Source organism: Anabrus simplex, chromosome 2 (assembly GCF_040414725.1).
Source record: "Anabrus simplex isolate iqAnaSimp1 chromosome 2, ASM4041472v1, whole genome shotgun sequence".
NCBI classification, from domain to species: Eukaryota; Metazoa; Arthropoda; class Insecta; order Orthoptera; family Tettigoniidae; genus Anabrus; species Anabrus simplex.
The window spans coordinates 642,656,839-642,676,674 of record NC_090266.1 but is presented as its reverse complement, the minus strand read 5'-3'; the positions used below and the strand labels follow the sequence as shown (position 1 = coordinate 642,676,674).

The following is a 19,836-nucleotide window of genomic DNA, read 5'->3' as shown; positions in this document are numbered from 1 at the left end:
CAGAAAACCGGTGTACCCGAAGAAAAACCTGTCGCGCCAGCGCTTTGTTCAGCCCTAATGTCATATGTACAAACTAGCATCTGAAACAAGGAATCCAGCAGTGAGATGCCGCCTGAGTTACGGGGGCTTCTAGCACAAGAAATAAAACACCTAATATTAAGTACAGGGTGCCACTGACCTAGAAAAGGCAGGGGGGGGGGGCAAGCAGGAAGGTCAACTAGACTCATGCCAAAACGACAAAGTAGTGGTTTTGCAACAACTTACATTCTATGCTAGAGTGGAGAGAAGTGCAGACTTCATTAAGGTAAGTTCCAAATTTCAAGTTTTTAAGGATTTAAACAAAAATAAACATAATAAACATAAATGTTTATATATTTCTAAATGTTATTGAGTCTGGTTTGATAGAATCTGATGTTCTTTCAAGAACAAAACATGCCATTCTATTTTTAATTAAGTTTTTCTCAGAAATAATTCTGTTACCATATGTTGTTTGTTGAGGTAGTTTATAAATGTATTTATTAAAAATTAGTTTCAGCAGATTGAAGAACCTAAGAGTTATAATTCAACAGAGTTGAAACCTAAAAGGGATGGCTTGAGATATCACAAATCATTAAGACTCACCACGAAGAACAAGCATGTTTTCATTACATTTACTTACAATAACATTTTCCAAATCACCAACCTATATACAAAACAGAATTTTAACACAGCTTTTACAATGAATTACACTAGAAGCTATATACTATACATATCCAAATACAGTAAACGTCCACTATAACGAGTACCCCGATATAACAACAGTTCTTGTCTGTCCCTTCAATTTTCCTATATTAAACTGTGTATTATCCCTTGGTGACAGCGAGAGCCCTATCATAATTTTAACGAAACTGTTAATTTCATCAATGAAAATGAAGTACGATGTTATGTATCTTTATTATGTACTTGCTCCTTTAGTGATTTAGGCTGATGACATTTATATATGTCAAAACCAGTTCCATAAATAAATATATGTTGTAGACAACATCTTGTACAACTTACACTTGTTTGAAAAGGTGGAACTTTACTGGAAACTTAACTCTGTGATCTCAGTTTAATACAGAACCATAACAAAGTTTATATCTTTGTGTATTGCATGCAATCGATCATCTTCAGTATCGTTTCCTCACCATGTCCACTAGTAAGCTCTCTCGTCGACATTCGAAGGCGATGTCGGAGAATATTAGTAATACCCATCGACTGCTGTTCCGTAAAGGAAAATGGAAATGAAAAGAGGAGAACATGTTTTCATAATAAATGCATAAATAACATGCCTGATAGCAGTGGGTAACTCTTAAAAAATAAAAGCTGGTATAGCTTTCTCACTATGTGCACATGCGAACTCTCTCTTAGACATCCGAAGGCGATAAAGGAGTCGATTAGCAATACCAGTCAACTGATGTTCTGTAAAGAAAATCAGAAATGAAAGAGAACATGTTTTTGTAATAAATGCGTAAATAACGTGCTGTATGGCAGTTGTTAACTCGTTAGAAATATAGGCTTAATTTTAATCCTCTACACTGAAATTAAGTAAGAATGTGATACACCTCAAGATATGGCAGAGCGCATCACTGATTTCAGGGGTTAGTTCATATTTTCTTGCATCTGGTTAAATTTTGGAGAGGCTATTCCCATGCAAATTTATAGCGAGGATGTCACCATTTCTCCACTGGTGTTGGAATATGTTTTCATGATGGATATAGTACGGCTAAGTTAGGTGATGCTGTTTGAATAAGAAAACAGAAACATTTGCCATAAAATGCATTCGGTCATCTTTGTTACCGTTATCATTTTCTCGCTACGTACACTTACGAGCTCTCACCTCGACATTCGAAGGCGATGTTGGAATCGATTAGTACTACCCGTCGACTGCTGTTCTCTAAAATGAAATTCAAAATGAAAGAAGGTGACACGTTTTCATAATAAATGCGTAAATAACATGGCTGATAGCAGAAGTTAACTCGTTAGAAATAAAGGCTGAAGAAAAGCATTGTATAATTTTTGATGTTACGCACTGAAATTAAGCAAGAATGTGATACACCTGAAGATATGGCAGAGTAAGTACATCATTGATAAAGGGGATAGTTTATATTTTCTTGCGACTAGTTAAATTTCAGCAAGGCTGATCCCATGTAATTTTGTAGCAAGGAGGTTACCATTTGTCTACGTGCGCTTGAAATACGTTTTCGTGATACATATACGGTTAGGTTAGGTGACGCTATTTGAGGAACAAAACTGGAACTTTTCCACAGAAGCCTCTGGAGTGATACTATAATTTTTTCAGAACTAAATTAAACACACACGTTTACATAGTATCGGATTTTGATAAATAATGAACTAGCAAGCGATAGGGCGGATATTATCCACGAAAGCGCAAGTTTTGAACAAGGTGATCGCCGTTTCATACTGATTTAAATGTGTATGGGGTTTTTCCCGACTTTCACGAAAAATCGGATATAATGGCAATCCGTTATAGCGAGTAACTTTTTCACCGTTTTGAATTCTCGCTATAACAGACTTCTACTGTAACAATAAAATAATTTTGAACAGGAATATAGAAGTTGAAATGCACACAGTGCAATGGAGGAGTTTTTCAGTCCATTACCTGGAACATATTAACACAATAAAACACAACAAATACCCAGCTATGAGTATCCTTATGTCATATTGTTATCATTCTTTCTAAACTATAGACCAAGATTTGGTGATCTTATGTACAGTTAATAAAGGTATTCTAATAATCATGAAGATATCTATATTCACATCGACCGGAAGAATAACCCCTATTGTAATCTTAATGAAATAAGTGATATCATTATTGTTCTATTTGACGAAATCATTAGTTTTTTAGTAAATAAAAACAGATTATTCCAGACTGCATGCACAATTCCCCTCATTAAAACAACACACAATGGGAAGAGCAGCAGGGGAGCAAGTACTTATTCCCTTATCTCAACTAAATTTGATATTTTCTTTAGAAATCAAATCTAAATACTTCGTAATACGAAGGATTGGGGCAAAAGTCACGGCAACTAATTTTAATCTTGTAGATATGTGAACAGACCACAAACGTATATGTCTCGTGTGGAAGTTCTGCAGGCATAGTGTGTATGCAGAACAACAGATGGCTCTGCGATAGCTGGTAGTAGCGTGGCGAGGGCTATAAAATCAGTCAGTTGGTGAGCGTTGTGCCAGATGGAAGTAACCTGTGTTGAGCAGCGCGCTTACATCAAAATAGCAGTTCTCAGAGGGAGAAATGCGATGGAATGTCACAGTGAATTAGTGGAAGCCCTTGGGAATAATGCCCTACCATAGCATACAGTAGCATGGTGGGTAAGAAAGTTTCAGCAAGGACGTGTGTCAACCAGTGATAAGCAACGTTCAGGACCACCTATCAGTGTGTGGACCAACATGGCACGTGCCGTCATTGAGCAGCTCCTGGGTGAAGATAGACGATGGACGCTACTGAAGTTAGAGAGGCAAGTGGCATTGAGAACCGCACCATCCACAGGATATGGCGTAATGAGCTGCTACTGTGCAAAATCGCATCACTGTGGGTACCGCACGCACTGACGGAAGTTCAAAGGTGGGTGTGCTATGCAATATGCTCCAACCACCTTGCACGCTGGCAACAGGACGACGATCAATTCTTGTCACGAATAATCGCCATCGATGAATTTTGGGCCAGGGCATACGAATCAGAACTGAAATGCCAGTTCGCGGAGTGGCGACATGCTGGATCACTAAGGAGGCAGAAGGTCCGTCAGAATCCTCCCCCAGTCAAACTGATGGTGATCGTCGCGTATGACGTCAGGGCTCTTATGGTTTGCCACTTTGTTCCAGCACAGTGACCGCACAGTACTACAGGGACTTCCCGGTGCAACAGGTATGACGTGGCATTCAAGAGAAAAGTCCAAATCTTGTGGACAGTGCAAATAATCATGCACGACAATGCAAAACCACATAAAGCAGAGTGTGTACGGCAACTACTGCGACGTTGGGGATGGAAAGAATTGGAGCACCCACCGTACGCTCCCAACATTTCACCCTGTGACTTTGATCTCATTCGAAAGATAAGGAACCACTACGTGGCAGGCAGTTTGCAACAGGAGAGGACATTGCTAATGCTGTGCGCAAACAGATGACCCGATTCACACATGGTGCGGCAAATGCTGAGGCAGATAGTATTCAGCGCCTCCCATATCGTTGGCAGCATGTGGTGTCAGTAGCAGGGTACTGCATTGAGGGTCTTTAGGCCCAGGTTTGTCATGTCAACTTTATGTGTACTGTGTTGTCATAACTTTGCATCGGGAAGGCCATATTGCCCTGTATACTACCGTAATATATTAGTGTGTTACGATATTTCAGTGCTATTCATACCTTGTCCTTTTGTCTGTATACATCACATTTTCCAACCAGACTGGTATCATTAAGAAAAAAAAATAGTTGCCATGACTTTTGCCCCAACCCTCATATTTCTTTTCAGACTCCCTCCTCTAAATTCACCTTTCAACTTCATACATTCGTCAAGTTCTCCACTGTCTTCAATTTTTTTTCAAAGTTTTTGAAAACTTCCACAACTTCATTTTGAGACAAGTTCCCCTACCTATAAGAAATACAACACCAACATGTCAAAGGAGTGCCCTGTTTTTCTGCCAATGCTGAGAAATCGACACCAAACTCACCATGGGTTTCAGCCGATGTCACCGTAGCGTACTTGCTATGGCGTGATCCTGTCAGTTAGGAGATCCGTACTCAAATCCCTCCAGTGGCAATATTTTTTCATCGATTGGCGCTCTGAAATCTGTCTTAAAGCCACATGAAGATTTAACACAACCACCTCGCAAAGCCAATTTGAATTCGCCTGCTGAGTGATCTGATTGTCTAACTTAAACAGCTGATAAAATGACAATGGTGTCAAGTATCAAATGTTTTTTTTCAAATTATTTATTAGTTTGACCAACCATCGAATGCTCACATATCCAGTTCAAGTTGTTTACGACCGCTCTGTATGTACTGTACTACTGTGCACTGTGACGAAGTTCTAAGCAAGAACAGACTTGTGTTAGCGTTGGAGTAGTGTATGTAAGTGTCCGATTAGTGTCATTATTGTATCTACTACTGCACAAAATTATATAAATCTACTGCTGGATTATCTAACAGAGGTGTGTACTTATAATTCTTATTTTATTCTTTAACCACATTTATGAACCAGAACTCTGCATTCAGTGGAAAAAATTTTGGTCCCTTGGGTTTCTGCTGAAGACAAGTTTACTGTACTAACTTTTCTGCGAGTAATTAATTCAGCAAGTCAACCAGCCATTCTATCCATCTGCCTCCCCAGCGATAACCTTCCTCTGTTGTGACAAGGCTTGGGTTAACCAAACAAAAATCAGCTTATTTTACTGAGAATTTGCACTGCATGTCTTCTTTAATACACAGTCTTACCCATAATGATGAATTTTAGAAGAACCAGGAGGTGAACTCATTAATGGTGGACAGTTGTCAATCATCAGTGAGATGATTGCAGCCAAGTGTTGAATGCGTGTGTGCTTTTCAGATGATTCGCCCATGGCTAGACTTCGTAGTAATGCTGCTTTAACCTGAAAAATATAAAGAATAATTTTATACACAACAGTGTTGAAAATATTAGAAAGAGACATACGCACATACAAATGAACATGCATTTCATGGGTGTAGTGGATTTTTCACAAACAACCTAAACACAATAATATCATTTTCAATCGAAGTACAGAGGTGTTTTTTCATTTTTTGTTTCCAAATTTAGTCCCAGTCACACATCAACAAAACATGCAATGTCATATCACCATAGGAGGCAGCAATACAGGCCTGACGACATGGCATGAGGTTGTCTGTATCATTTTGAGGTATTAACCTCCATTCTTCACATAGAGCAGTCTGTAACTCCTGGAGCTCCGCAGAGTTCGTGCCTCGAAACTGTATTCCTGGTTCTCTCCAGATGTGAATCCTTAGCAAATGACTTGAGACCGAATTTGGACTTGCCCGTAACAACATTGGCCCAATGTTCATCTCTCCAGTTGATATGTTGACAGCTGCATTCTAGACGTCATCTTTCATCAGTGAGTACGCATAAGAGGTATACATACAGTAGGTCTCTGACAAAGGACTCTAAGCCATGGCCTTCTGAACACAGTTTTCATCGAAAAAAGTCTTCCAGTGGATACTAAAATCTGATGCAAACTGTTGTGCAGTACGATGATGGTACTGTCTTGAACTTATGGCAAAGTAACGATCCACTTCTTCTGTTGTCACTCTTGGTTGTTCCCGCCCTGGTCTGCAAGCTATAGTTTGGGGCTCTACAAACTGCTGCCACATCTGATAAACAACAGAATGATGCAAATTAAGCCATCTGGCAACATCTGATTGAGACTCTCCAGCTTCCATTCTTCCTTTGGCCACCACTGCAGGGAATCTTCCAGGCATCATCCCTGTGCCACAGCAGAACATTAACACAGTACCAGCTGATATTGGACTGATACAAGAAGTCAACCTCGTGGTAGAAGCTGGGACAACTGTTGTCAAGGCAATGACAGTACAGACAGGTGGAAGTCAGGTAAGGATGAAGAACTTGTTACTGTTAAACAGCAGAAGCAGTACAAAGAAAGGACTAGAATGATCTCATTTAAAAAATATATTATATTTACCAGATGTTGAGAGAAATTGAATCATGGCTGAAAAATGATATAATGGATGCGGAAATCTTCTCGCAGAACTGAAGAGTTTATCATATAGACAGGATAAGAATGGCAAGGAGGGAGAGATTTCATACCAGTGAAAGAATTTGTAAGATATGATAAAGGTAAAGTTAAGAAGCATCAAATTCTCTTCAAAGTCTCATCTCTATAAAGATAATAGGCAGTTTGGGAGGGGGGTGTACAGATCTAGAAAGGGTGGTGTCGACCCTGAATAGAATAGAATTATTTAATCTCAATGTAACAAATGTTAACTGGGAAGAGGTAATGCAAATAACAGAAAGCATGACCAACAAATGGTAAATAAGTTAATCTGAGAAGAACAGCTCAATTAGAAATTGATGGAACCAACTCTACAGGGAAGAATAGTCTATAAGTGGTGCTGAAAAAAATCACCAATGACTTCTATAGAGAAACTGAAGTGATAGATAGTATACCGTATTTACTCCTGTATTACAACCCCCCCCCTTTTTTTTTTTCCACTTTTACAGCCAAAAAACGTAAGAGGAGGGGGGTGGAAATGGTTCCAACATGCGATAACCTCAAATTTAGTGCTGTGAACACACAACTTCTAGGCTATAAATTGTACATGTAAACATTCTACACTACTCTAACAACTTATGAATGTATTTGAGTTATACTGGCTATTTTCATTGGAAAGTAGTATTTCTAAATGTAGAGAGACAATAAATGGTTAACACAACTTTTAGGCTAAATATAGTCAGTTTTAGTTACTCATATCATGTCATTCGTTTCAGCTCATTAATTCCTCTGATGAGGTTGAAGTCAGAAAGGGCATACGGTTGTAAAAGCTCGCTTCGAAGATTCCTATTGAAGATGAAATTCTAAAAGAATGTAACTGTATAAATTCCACCTCTTCAATGCACATTTGTCATTTGATAAATGATCTGTCTAAAAAGATACATAGGACATGTTTCAACCTAGCCTAGAGGTCATCATCAAATCAAATAACATTAAAAAATAAAAACATAAAGACATATACAAAAAACAGCGATACATAAACAATTTGAGATAAAATACAATCAACAAATGCAATGGAAATCTATGTTTAAAATGTAAATAGCTTCAAACTTGGGACAAATTTAGTTGTAAGTGTGGCTTCAACCGTATTTAATACAACTATTGGTTGGCTGGAGGAAATACAGTGAAACCACGTTAGTGCATTCCTCATTAACAAGTTTTCCAGCTTAGCATGTCGTAAATTCGAAGTCTCGATTCTCATCATATTAAATCTATATAAAAATACAGTACCGCACTTATCGAGTCACAAATTTTTCACTATTACCGATTAGTATGATCACATTTTTCCTAGCCCTGAAACATAACTTTCAACTTGGGTAAGATCCGCCGCCACAATTAAGTGATTACAGAAAAAGCTTTCAATTCCTAAACTTCACAGGATAAGTTACACGTTCGGGGAGCAAGCTGTTAGCCTCAGGAATGTTCAACTTTGTTTGCCGGTTAGCAGAGAGATTGCTGAGTAACACAGTGAGTCCATTTGTGCTTGTATTTTACATTCCATTCAGTAGGTAGAAATGTATTTTGTCCTGAATGAAACGGTGAATATTTGTCGCGTGATAAGGTAGCCTATATCTGGATTAGGAACATAATCGTGTGAAATTGACTAGCGTGGTGTGTATTTGTCTTGTGATAGCCTAGGTATGGATACGGAAAAAGTGAAATTCCTTCCTAGGAAGACAACATTAAAATCGTGCAGAAAGTGGACCGGGATCCACATCTTTAAGCGTGCAGAGGTCACGAATGCTGAACTCGCACTAGAGTGTTTTGACTATCGATTCAAATTGGTTGAAGTTTTCAAAATGGCAGCCAAAGTCATTCTGTCGCAGTAGCAAATGGCCGAGTGTAACCTCCGATTCATTGTCTAAGAGTGTGACGAGAAAATGATATTTTATAATCCAATGCTCCGAAATAACAGGCTTCTACTAACATTTGTTTTAGACAGAGTGTAATCTGCAATAATACTTGGAATTTTTTTTTCCCTCCCCCCCCGTGCATATGTTTTCATATTTGTTGTTTGGTGTTTTACACAACGTTCAGTGCACTTGTTATTTTATAAGCCCCAGCAGAAAAGGTGTTCATATTTGTTCACTTGTGTTTTTCACACCTTTTAATATTTTCCTCTCATCTTGAGAAATGGTACATATAGTTTTCATTGTGTCCGCAGATACTTGACATAAAATGCCTTCATTTACAATCCAATCAATTACCGTACTTAACATAACTAAACATTGACATCAGCTAGCTTTGACACCTGAATATTTTATCATTAGCTACGTATCCTACTAGAAGTCCTATCTTTTCTACGACTTTCTGATAAATCAACCTTATATTTTAATACACTTGATTCGTTCACAATTCTATTTTAAATATTGACATTGATTTCTCCTATCTTGAACTCATGTTATGGAAGTGGAAAAAATATCCCCCTTGGATGATTGTGCTTTCACTCTCAAGGCTCTCATAGTCCTAATGGTGTATAAGAAGAGGATCCATTTTGGTTTTAAACACTCAAATATTTGAGATTAACCATGTTATAATCTTCAAAACTGTTTATTTTACAGTATTTTTAACATACTTTCTGTGCATTGCCATCATTTGAGATGGTATACTATAACATTTTATTCTATACTTTATAAGATTAGAAACCCATATCCATAAAAAGTGAAACATGTACCTATGACTTTTAAATATTATGTCTAAATTTTAACCACATGAAATAGTGGATTGTATTGTATTGTATTGTATTGTATTGTGTTGTATTGTATTGAACAGGTGGACCATAAATATTGTTATAATATTTGTGATATATATGCCCTCATGTCGAAAAAATTCGCATCTAGTGTTTCCATATTGCTGTTGGATAGTTTTTATTCGTATATTCGATAGGACATTTTCTCGCTTAACACGTTCGTTTTTGTTGTCCCCTGCAGAAAAATCTTAACGAGGTTTTACTGTACTTAAAAATTATGAAGACTGGTAAATGATGTTCTATTTGTCATGCTGCTATATGCCGATGACACAGAATAGAGATGAATTGCAGAGTGCGATGGATCTCATCACAGAATGGGCAGATGAGAATGAAATGGCGCTAAATATAAACAAAACTGAGTTTGTAGTATTCAGAAAAGGTGGTAAATTAGCAAAACAGGACTTTATACAATGCAAAGGACAGAGGCTCAGGAATAGCAATGCCTACAAATACCTCGGAATCACAATTCAAGTAACTGGAACGTCTTTCTCGATACACCTGAGGGAAAGAATAGCCGCAGCAATTGGGAACATCGACATCAAGCAACTACCACGCCTGTCCCTGGAGACAGCCATGAGACTTTTCGTAATCAAGGTTATGCCTGTAGCCACGTATGGTCTGGAGTTAATATGGGAGTTCCTCTCGAGGAAACAACTGCAAGAATTGGAAAGTCTGAAAGTGAGGTTCCTCAAGCGAGTTCTAAGCATCTCGAAATACACTCCATCTCGACTAGTCTATGTATTGGCGAGGGAAACGTTTTTAGTGGAGGATGTAAGACTTCACCTACTGCTACCATCCACAACAAGTTATCGAGAACTCGTACAAGAACTGAAAGAAAAAAGAACAGATATTGGGATGGATTTCTATGGGACAGACGCCATGATCAACCGTGAATGGACACGCACAAGATATGACTTACGGCATACAGTTACGAGGTTCGCCATACATGGGTTTCATCATAAAGTATGCCAGACCTTGAATTATCATGAACCAGGCCCGGATTGCGTGTGTAGACTCTGTGACCAACACTGTGAGAAGTATCATGCTTTACAGTGCAAGCGTAGGCAACAAACGATCACCCAGCTTGCTAATGAATAGTGGAAATGACAATTAAAAGTGCCAAAAACATTGTGACAATAAGTGGAAAGATATTTTATTTTATTTATTTCTTATATGGCCATTGGCTGCAATAAAATTCTTATTATTATTTGTCATGCTGCTGGAAACTTCAGACTCTATTCCATAAAGAAACAGGATAACATATTATGCAACTTTGATACAAAAGAACCTATTGGCCAGTCATTTGTCTCTGTCAGTTGAGCAGTAGGCCTACCACACACTAAACCTGAGCACTGCTTTCATTTGAATTATCATCCTGTGCCGCAAACTTACCTGCTACCAGTGTGTCGTCATTTCAAATAACTACATCTTCACAGCCATCTAGTCAGCCATGCACTGCAATCAAGAGCATTCGAGGTCAGATCTTTTTGGTACTCTTAAAAATAAATTTGTTCCGGACTATAGAGTCCAAACAGTGAGAAATCTATTGCCAAATGGTTTCTGGAGATGGTCTCTGACATTCTCAATTGCTGTAGCTTATGTGTAGCAGAAGCCACCCCATCCAAAAAACTGTGCTGTAGAAAACGTACCAAACCATCAGCTGATAACTAGCGTATTTTATGAGTTGTACTTCCGAATGTTAAACATAGCAACTGGAAGCATTCTTTGGAGAACTGCGGCTGTTGAAAGCCAGACCTTTAAGTACGTTTCATGCTTGTTCTCTACATTTACCACATCAGGATTTACCTCAACAGCTGTAATTGACATAAGAGAGGCCACTTTGTTTAGGTTAGGTATGCTAAGAATTGCCAGGATAGTGCCAGAAGTAACACAACAGAAATAATAAAATGAAATAACAGAAAACTTGGCTGCATATATGGATATCTGGCGGTAATGTGTTTTATCATCATATGTTCAATTTTGTACGCTGACGCCATTTTTTATTAACGAATGGTATGTTTTTTAGAGTATCCGAAAATCATTAAAAGTAAGTGGGGACATAAAACCAATATTATTATTATTATTATTATTATTATTATTATTATTATTATTATTATTATTAGCTTGAATTATGGGATATTAAACTATCACTTTGTCAATAATCTCTCCTGCTATATTAATACCAACAGCCGTAAACATTTCTGAACTAAAGTAAACTTGTTTCCTCATCCCGAGGTGGTGCAGCTCTTTTTCAGACATGCCCCCAGTGGAAGGGGAGTGGCATGTACCATTTTTACTCAATATTAACCTTCCTACCAGTCTTAAATCTCAGGAAGTAGGTACAGTACCGGGAATTGAACTCAGGCTCTCGAAAACGGTAGCCAATTGAGCTAACCATTACGCTGGCGAACATTCCTAAATACAAAACACAGACATATAACATGACTGATGCGTGCTTACAATGCGCGGCTTGGACAGGAAACTTTTCACCTATTTGTGAGACGTCATCAGAGGTGCAGTAGGCCTACGGTACGGAGGAGGACATTTCTTAACTACGAAACATAGATGTACCGTGTGACTTAGACGCGTTTTCATTGTGAGGGTAGTACAGACGAAACTGTTTAGACATTTGTGCGATGTCATCAAAGCTTGTACACGATTCGAAGTGGAATAATTGTTCTTCTCTAATGAATTACGTTGGGGGTCGTATGAAAGATGTATTGTTTTCATTTTCTTCGTCTCGAAAAGCTGCAGGGTAGGGGGTCTAACACATGAGTAAATATGGTAAGTAACTGCTAAGCTGATTTTGTTGTAATTAAAAATAAATGGGATAGAAAGGAATGTTATAAAAGTAGGCCTATTACATAATACTTATAAGAGGGGCATGAGGGAGTTTAAAAAAAGTAATAATGGTTGGTGGAAAATGGGAAACAAAAGTATAAACAGCCTACGGGACAGGTTTAAATCAATTACTGAGTAATGTGAAGATGGGTACATACATTTCACGGAGGTAAGGAATGGTACAGACCAATAACATTATAACAGAGAAAGAGGTTAAGATAAAAGTGTAGTTAAGAAATAAGAATTTGGAATGGTTGTAGAAGTAATGAGAGATTGAAGGATCTTACTAGGAAATTGAAAAAAAGTCTGCTAAGAATGGCATGATGCCAACCTTAATTAGCAGTCGTATGAATTATAAGGAAAAATTGGAAGAGTATAGATCAGGGGTGTAGAATGTATTGATGTAACAGATGTATTACATACCTTGGAATCTCCTTCAAGGTGATGAGTTATACATAATAATCCAGTATTTAGTTGTTTTGATGCAAATGAAGTTTCCTTTTACCTAAATTTTGCACCTTAAACTAGCAGTTTGATTGAAATTCAGGCGAGCTGAGGAATGACTGTCGCCAAGAAGCCAAAGCTAGTTGCCAGCCTCGATTTAAAACAGCAAGCAACATTCGAAATTCTGAATGGTTCAGTGTTCCTCGTGTGCTTGGTGTGACCCAGCACATGTACAGTACTTCAGTACATTTCGATAAAAGGAGTTCGACATGAATAATATGCTATTACTTCTTGTGTTTTACTATTTTCAGCAGAGAGTGTCTTTGTGAACATTTAGGAATAATGTGGATACTTACAGAATAGTGTACATAACTTACATACTCACAATTAGGTTAAGATATGCAGGGATGACGGGAGCTTGGTATGTACTGTGGCTAAGTACAACCAAGGGGTCACGCGGCGAGTGAGCGTGGCTAGGTCAAGTTGCATAGCGTTCCGAGTGTATATGGAGTGAATATGGAATAGAATAATTGCATTATCAACAAGCTGAACGTAAGGGTTTCCAAATTTTAAATTTCTCTGAGAAAGAAAATGTAATTAAAACGTTCATGAAAACTTTGAGAATAGAATTTTCTCGGAAGGCTTAATATAGATTTTCGATTAAGCAGCACAGCAATGAAGTGAAAATAAACAGGGCCATATACTTGCACATTTTGTCCAGGCTGTGTGTTTTCTAGAAAAAAAGCAAGGGCTTGCCTTTTGTGATCACAAGAGTGAAAAATCTACTAACAGAGGGAATTATACTGAATATTGAAATGAGGTTGCAACATATGACACAATATTAAAAGAACACCTAGGAAAGTATACTGTATTTCATGGAACTTTGCCTGATATTAAGAATGATTTGATTTCAAGTGTAGCTGCAGTTATGACCCGTGAAATACACAACATTTCTAGTGCATCTTGTGTGTCACTGATATTAGATGAAACACCTGATCCGAGAAGTAAGGAACAACTCTTTATTGTCTTTCAATATGTAATCAGTGATGGTAGTATTTAAGAACATCTTAAAATGCAAACAATATAGAAATCCTAAAATTAATGAATTTGCACAGGGGAAGCAGCATAATTTATCCTCGTCTTTCAATTGTGTGAATTTTTTCTTTCGTTGCGTGAGGTTACGTTGAGGTTACTAAGCATTGTAAAAAGATATAGGTTCTGACCAAAAATCGATGCTCCCTTAAACCATGCTCTCAGCATAATTAAAGATTTTGCTTGTTCAGACAAACTTATTGCTCAGACATATGATGAGCAGCATTCATGGCAGGAGAGCATAATTGATTGCAATCACAATTCAGAGAGCATTGTACAGAAGTCAGCTATATTTGTTCAGTGCTACGCCCATCAACTAAATCTTGTGCTCTTACAATTGGTCAGTTTCATCAAGGATGCCAATGCCTTTCTTTATTGCACTCGTAGGATTTGGAACTTTTTTTCTTAATCAAACAAAAATAATTCATGCTTTGGATGTGAATGTGAGAAAACTAATTCCCGCTGTTCCTCAAACTTGCTGGAATTTTTACAGTCGTTCAGTGCGAACAGTGACAAAGTACAAGGTTGAGATGGAAAATTTGAGTCAATAGTCAAAAATGAAAACTCAGAATCGGAAGATGTACTGAGACAGAGGAACATCATGTACTCATGTCGGATGATTGGTATCTAAAAAACTGAGGAGATGGAAGCCTTTCTTGCTATACTGTACATTCATGGTATTATAGGAGCTCAGGGCTTGGAATTGGACTCTCAGTGGTCAGCGAAGTGGTGCAATCCTATTGTCTACATGTTTGTTATTTGTATTCATAATATTCTAATTCAAAACACACTATGTGAATTAAATTTCAAATAAAATATCTAGCGCACACACTGGTATATTCTTTAGTTACCACATCCCCATCCATTCATTAATAATAACAAAAAGGAGTGTCCAGCCAGTTCTAGCGAGTATGCAGATCGCAGTGGTTCTAGTGTTAATTTCCTTCTGATCCGTATTGACAAACATTCACAATAATTATAAGAAATGAAGAAAGTGTCTGTCTGTTCAATACAAATTAATATAAGATGTAGTTTATATTCAATACATCACAGAACAGGTTTCGAACCTTTAAAGGCAATCTTCAGTCATACAGCTCAAATTGACAATGTATGTAAAAGGGATGTAACATGTATGCTTAAATGAACACTTTAAAAACTATGACTTACCTTGTAAATTTACAAAATGATGTGATTACTCGGTATTAGACTAATGGAATTATTAATTCTAACGTCTATTTGTTATGTTTACGGCAAGAGTAACATAACATACACAATAGATTTTACAGATATCAGTTACATAAATATGACTTGGATTTTATTCGAATAGAATAAAAAAAACACATTCATGAAACAGAGATTTTCCCCAACTAACTATACAAGGAGTAATAAGAAACAGGGAAATAGGAAAAAAACAAATGAATAGGAGAGTGAACCAAAGAACAACATTTTAAATTACCAAGTACAAGACTTGACCTGAATAGAGAAGAGTGCCAATAATAACAGCAAATAATAAGTTCTAGGAAACAGTCAATATAGCAGAGGGTCTATTTTGGGACCTTTCCTGTTTTTTGTCTATATTAATGATCTAGCATGTAATGTTCCCTGCACATCAGTTCTATATGCTGATGGTACAACTTTCCTAAATAGTAATGTTGATGTCACAACACTACAAAACCAAGTCAACACATCTGTTAAACTTGCTGAAAACTGTTTTCATCACAATAAATTAACTATTAATGTCACTAAAACAGAAAATATCCAATTTACCTTGGATCACACTGTACGTAATGGCTGCTGTAATTCTGTTAAATTATTACGCCTACATGTAGATACAAGACTTACCTGGGAAATAGAGTAGAACCTCGGTAATTCGAAATCGGTTAATTCAAAATCCCGCCTAATTCGAAGAAGCTCTCATTCCCGGAAACATGAGATACAGTTTTGCATGTTATTTAAATTTTTTAATCCGAAATACGGATAATTCGTAATTCGAGGTACAATGTCGGCCCCATTACCGAAATTCAGACTTTTAATTCAAAACTGCCTTTACATTTTAAAACAATAGTACTGGTATTTTACAGAGTAATTTCAACTTGAAATTTATCTGCGTCATAATAGAATGCGTGTTCCGGAACGTGGAGCAGTAGCTTTCCGCACTTACACTCACTTCGGTGGGTCTACAGTGCGCTTCCTGATTGCTAAGTTGAATGAAATCTGAAATCCTTCTTATTCAACCTTTTAAGGAACGCCGTAATATCACGCAACAGGCAATGTGCGGAAAAACAGAATCTGCCAACGCTGGCGATGCCGACGGTTAACGAAAAAACATGGCTCAATAAAAAATTCGTAGGCACCGAACAATATTGTCATTGCTGATGAAACTGCATTGCTTAATTTTCATGCGAGCCGAAACGGTCTTATGGTTTTATACGAGAAAGTGGCAGCCGGGGAATTGTACGAGAGTGGGGGATGGGGGTCGTTGTAGTGCATTGCAATGCACATGGAAGCGAGAAACTTTATCCCCTCGTCATAGAAAAGTTCGATAAGCCACAATGTTTTAAGGGCGTCAGGCACTTTCCATGCCAGTACAACACATCTTAAAATGCAAACAGTATAGAAATCCTAAAATTAATGAATTTGCACAGGGGAAGCAGCATAATTTATCCTCATCTTTCAATTGTGTGAATTTTTTTCTTTCGTTGCGTGAGGTTACGTTTGTCCGTGATTTATCCTAGTGCATTAAACATCATTTGAACACTGTAAATGCACCTTGTTGGATACATTTCGGAAATAGTTTTTCCTGTGGCATTTGAATGGTTTAAACTGTGAATCGAGGTGATTGCATGTATTAATGGGTCTTAGAATACTTTGTGACGCAGCAAGTGTTTACATTTCTGAAGTACGAGGGAAGTGCCATGGCGGGAAATCATACAAGGATAGAGGCATAGGAAAGTTCGATTTTAAGGGCATCGGGTACTTTCTGTGTAAATACTAGGCATCTAAAATGCATACAGTATATAGTAATCCAATGAATAAAGCACTTGCACATGGGAGCCAGCATAGATTTCTCCTCATCTTTGAATCCTGCTTTTATTTTTTTAAATTTCTTTCTTTCATTGCGTGAAGTTATGTTTGCCAGTGAGATATCAAAGTGCATTATTTGAATACTGTAAATGCACCTTCTTGGATGCATTTTTGAAATAGTTCTTTTTTCATTGCATTTGAAAGGTATAAACTGTGAATCAAGGTTAACTGCATGCAGTAACGGGCCTTAGAATATTTTGTAATGCGGCAAGTGTTGGTACTTCTAAATTGCGGATTGGCAGTTAATTTGAAATCACGTAATTCGAAGTCCGATTTTTTAGTCCCAACCACTTCGAATTAACAAGGTTTTACTGTACATACATAAGAACTTTGTAAGAGATTGGCCAGGGTGTGGTACCTGTTGCAGAAACTGAAAACTTGCATCAGTCGGGATATGCTACTTGCATCCTATCATGCTTTCTTTCAACCTCATTATACTGTATTTGATCAGGTTGTGGTGCAATTGTCCTACATCAAATACCGTATTTCACGGCATAATCGTCGCACTTTTTATACCAAAATTTTCGAAAAAAAATTGTAGGGTGCGACCATTATACGATGAATATTTAATACCAGTATTTGTATTACTCAAAAAATGTATTTATAACTAAATTGTATTTGATACAAATTTAAGATGCACGTAATACTCGCGTTTATACATCAAAATAATTAAAATAGTCTAAAACAAAATTCATAATTTTTCGCAACAATTCGGCGAACATTTTTCCAACCTGAAAATAAAAATGAACGTATTACGTTAATTTGTCATTAATTTGAGTATTAAAGTTAAAATATTACACTTGCAAAAAATTATCGCTTTGTTGTGAAAGGCGGACTTACCGGTACGCAATTTATTCCAAATCTTCGGTGTCGCTATCGCAGGTTTCGCTATCTGATGCGCCGTCCTCGCCTCTGTTAATACCAGTATCAGATTCTTCGTCTCCCTGCCACACTGCGTCATCTTCGGAACCGTCTAGTGCATTCGAAATCCCAGTCCTTTTGAAGCTCTTGGAGACTAGTTCAGGTGGTATAAGATCCCAACTCTTCTTCACCCACGAGCATAACAAGTCCAAGGGTGGACGCCTGATATTTCCGGCGGGCGTCAATTGCTGATCGCCGCTCATCATCCACTCGTTGTAAAATCGACGTAAGTGGTCTTTAAAGGGTTTATTAACACATACATCTAGTGGCTGCAAAGCAGATGTTAGGCCACCAGGAATGACTATCTGTCGTGTCTTATTTGTAGTGAGAATTTGCTTCACTTCGTTCACGAGGAGACCTCGGAAACTATCTAAAACAAGCAGAGCTGGTTGTTTTAGTAGTGCACCAGGTCTTCTATTCCACACAGTTTTAACCCTGTCCAGCATGAGTTCTACGTCCATCCAACCCTTTGGTTGCACTCGTACATGAATTCCACGGGGAAACTGTATATTCTTAGGCATCGTTATCCTCTTGAAAATGATGTAAGGCGGCAACTTTCTCCCGTCAGCTGTAATGGCCAGCATTGCCGTGCATCGCAACTTCTCACTACCGCTGGTTTTCATTAATACACTCCGTGATCCTTTTAGCGCAATAGTGCTGTTGCGAGGCATATCAAAAAAGATTGGAGTCTGATCGGCATTACCGATTTGAGAAAGCAAGTACGAAGTTTCCTTGCGCAAACGTATGACAAATCGGTGAAAATTTACAATCTTGTCCGTGTAATCAGCAGGCAACTTTTGGCTTAGTGTTGTTCTCCTTCGCACTTACAGATTGTGTCGTCGCATGAGCCCCTTAATCCACCCACGAGTCGCCTTAAACTGAGTTACCGGTATGTTGTGTTTGCGCGCTACCTCCTGTCCCTTAATTTGTAACATTTCATATGATACACTGCAGCCATTGTTACGTATTTCACTGACGTACCTAAACACTTCTTCGTCAATTATAGGAAACTTCCCTGTTTTAGGACCTCTAAACGCGCGTCTAGAAGGGTTTGTGCTTTTTAGCTTGTTTTTTACTTTCCGCCAGTCACGCACCAACTTTTCACTCACAGAAAATTTTTCTTTCTGCAGCTCTGTTCCCGTGCTGTTCAGCGAAGGCAATTACGCTTAGCTTGAAGCCCGCAGAATAGTTTCTATATTTACCCATAATCGCTTATAAATGCTTCACACGTTAATGTTTTGCGATATAAATGACTTTCCGTAATTGTTCACTATTAAAACAAATTATTTCTGCACACACCCAAAACACAAATTAAAAACTTAAATTCTCACGCACACATGTCTACAGTAATCACGTAAATCTGAAACAAATAAATGCATCTGTGATCTGTCATTCCAGAGCAGCCAATACTGTTAGGCAGCAAGGAAGCATGCAACAATTTATCAGTTTAGCTCGTTGGTTGCGACACACTACTGCGCTTGCGCAAAGCTCGCAAACCGGAGCTCTAGCTAGCGCGGTGTAGATCTACTGTATAGTTGACTGTATTCCGAGACGTCAGTAACAAACATTCATTTTTTTCAATTTCATTTAAACATACGGTAATTAGGTTAATATATCTTCCCAGTTATCGACGATTTTACATTACATTACTGACGAGTTTATAAAATAAAACTTTAATAGCATTGGATAATAATTATCTTGACTGCTTGGATAAAAGTTTTCATCCCATGCCCGGACACTTATGACGTAGTATTAAGATAAGAGTCCTAGCGATGACAACTGAGACATCGTAAATAATTCGGCTGAATAATTCCGTGGAAATCTGCGTTATCGTGTTGGATTTCACTTCGTGCGCAATAACACAGGAGCCGGCCCCATGGTGTAGGGGTAGCA

General features: G+C 37.9%; 1 protein-coding gene across 1 annotated transcript in view; it reads right to left on the bottom strand.

Annotated features, from left to right (window-relative positions):
* The window catches only part of HUWE1 (HECT, UBA and WWE domain containing E3 ubiquitin protein ligase 1), a 1,366,532-nt gene that overhangs the window by 591,850 nt on the left and 754,846 nt on the right, over window positions 1-19,836 (bottom strand). The window contains exon 33 of the mRNA XM_068226019.1: window positions 5,485-5,639. Coding sequence (XP_068082120.1) covers window positions 5,485-5,639 — 155 coding nt within the window. The remainder of the gene's footprint in view (window positions 1-5,484; window positions 5,640-19,836) is intronic.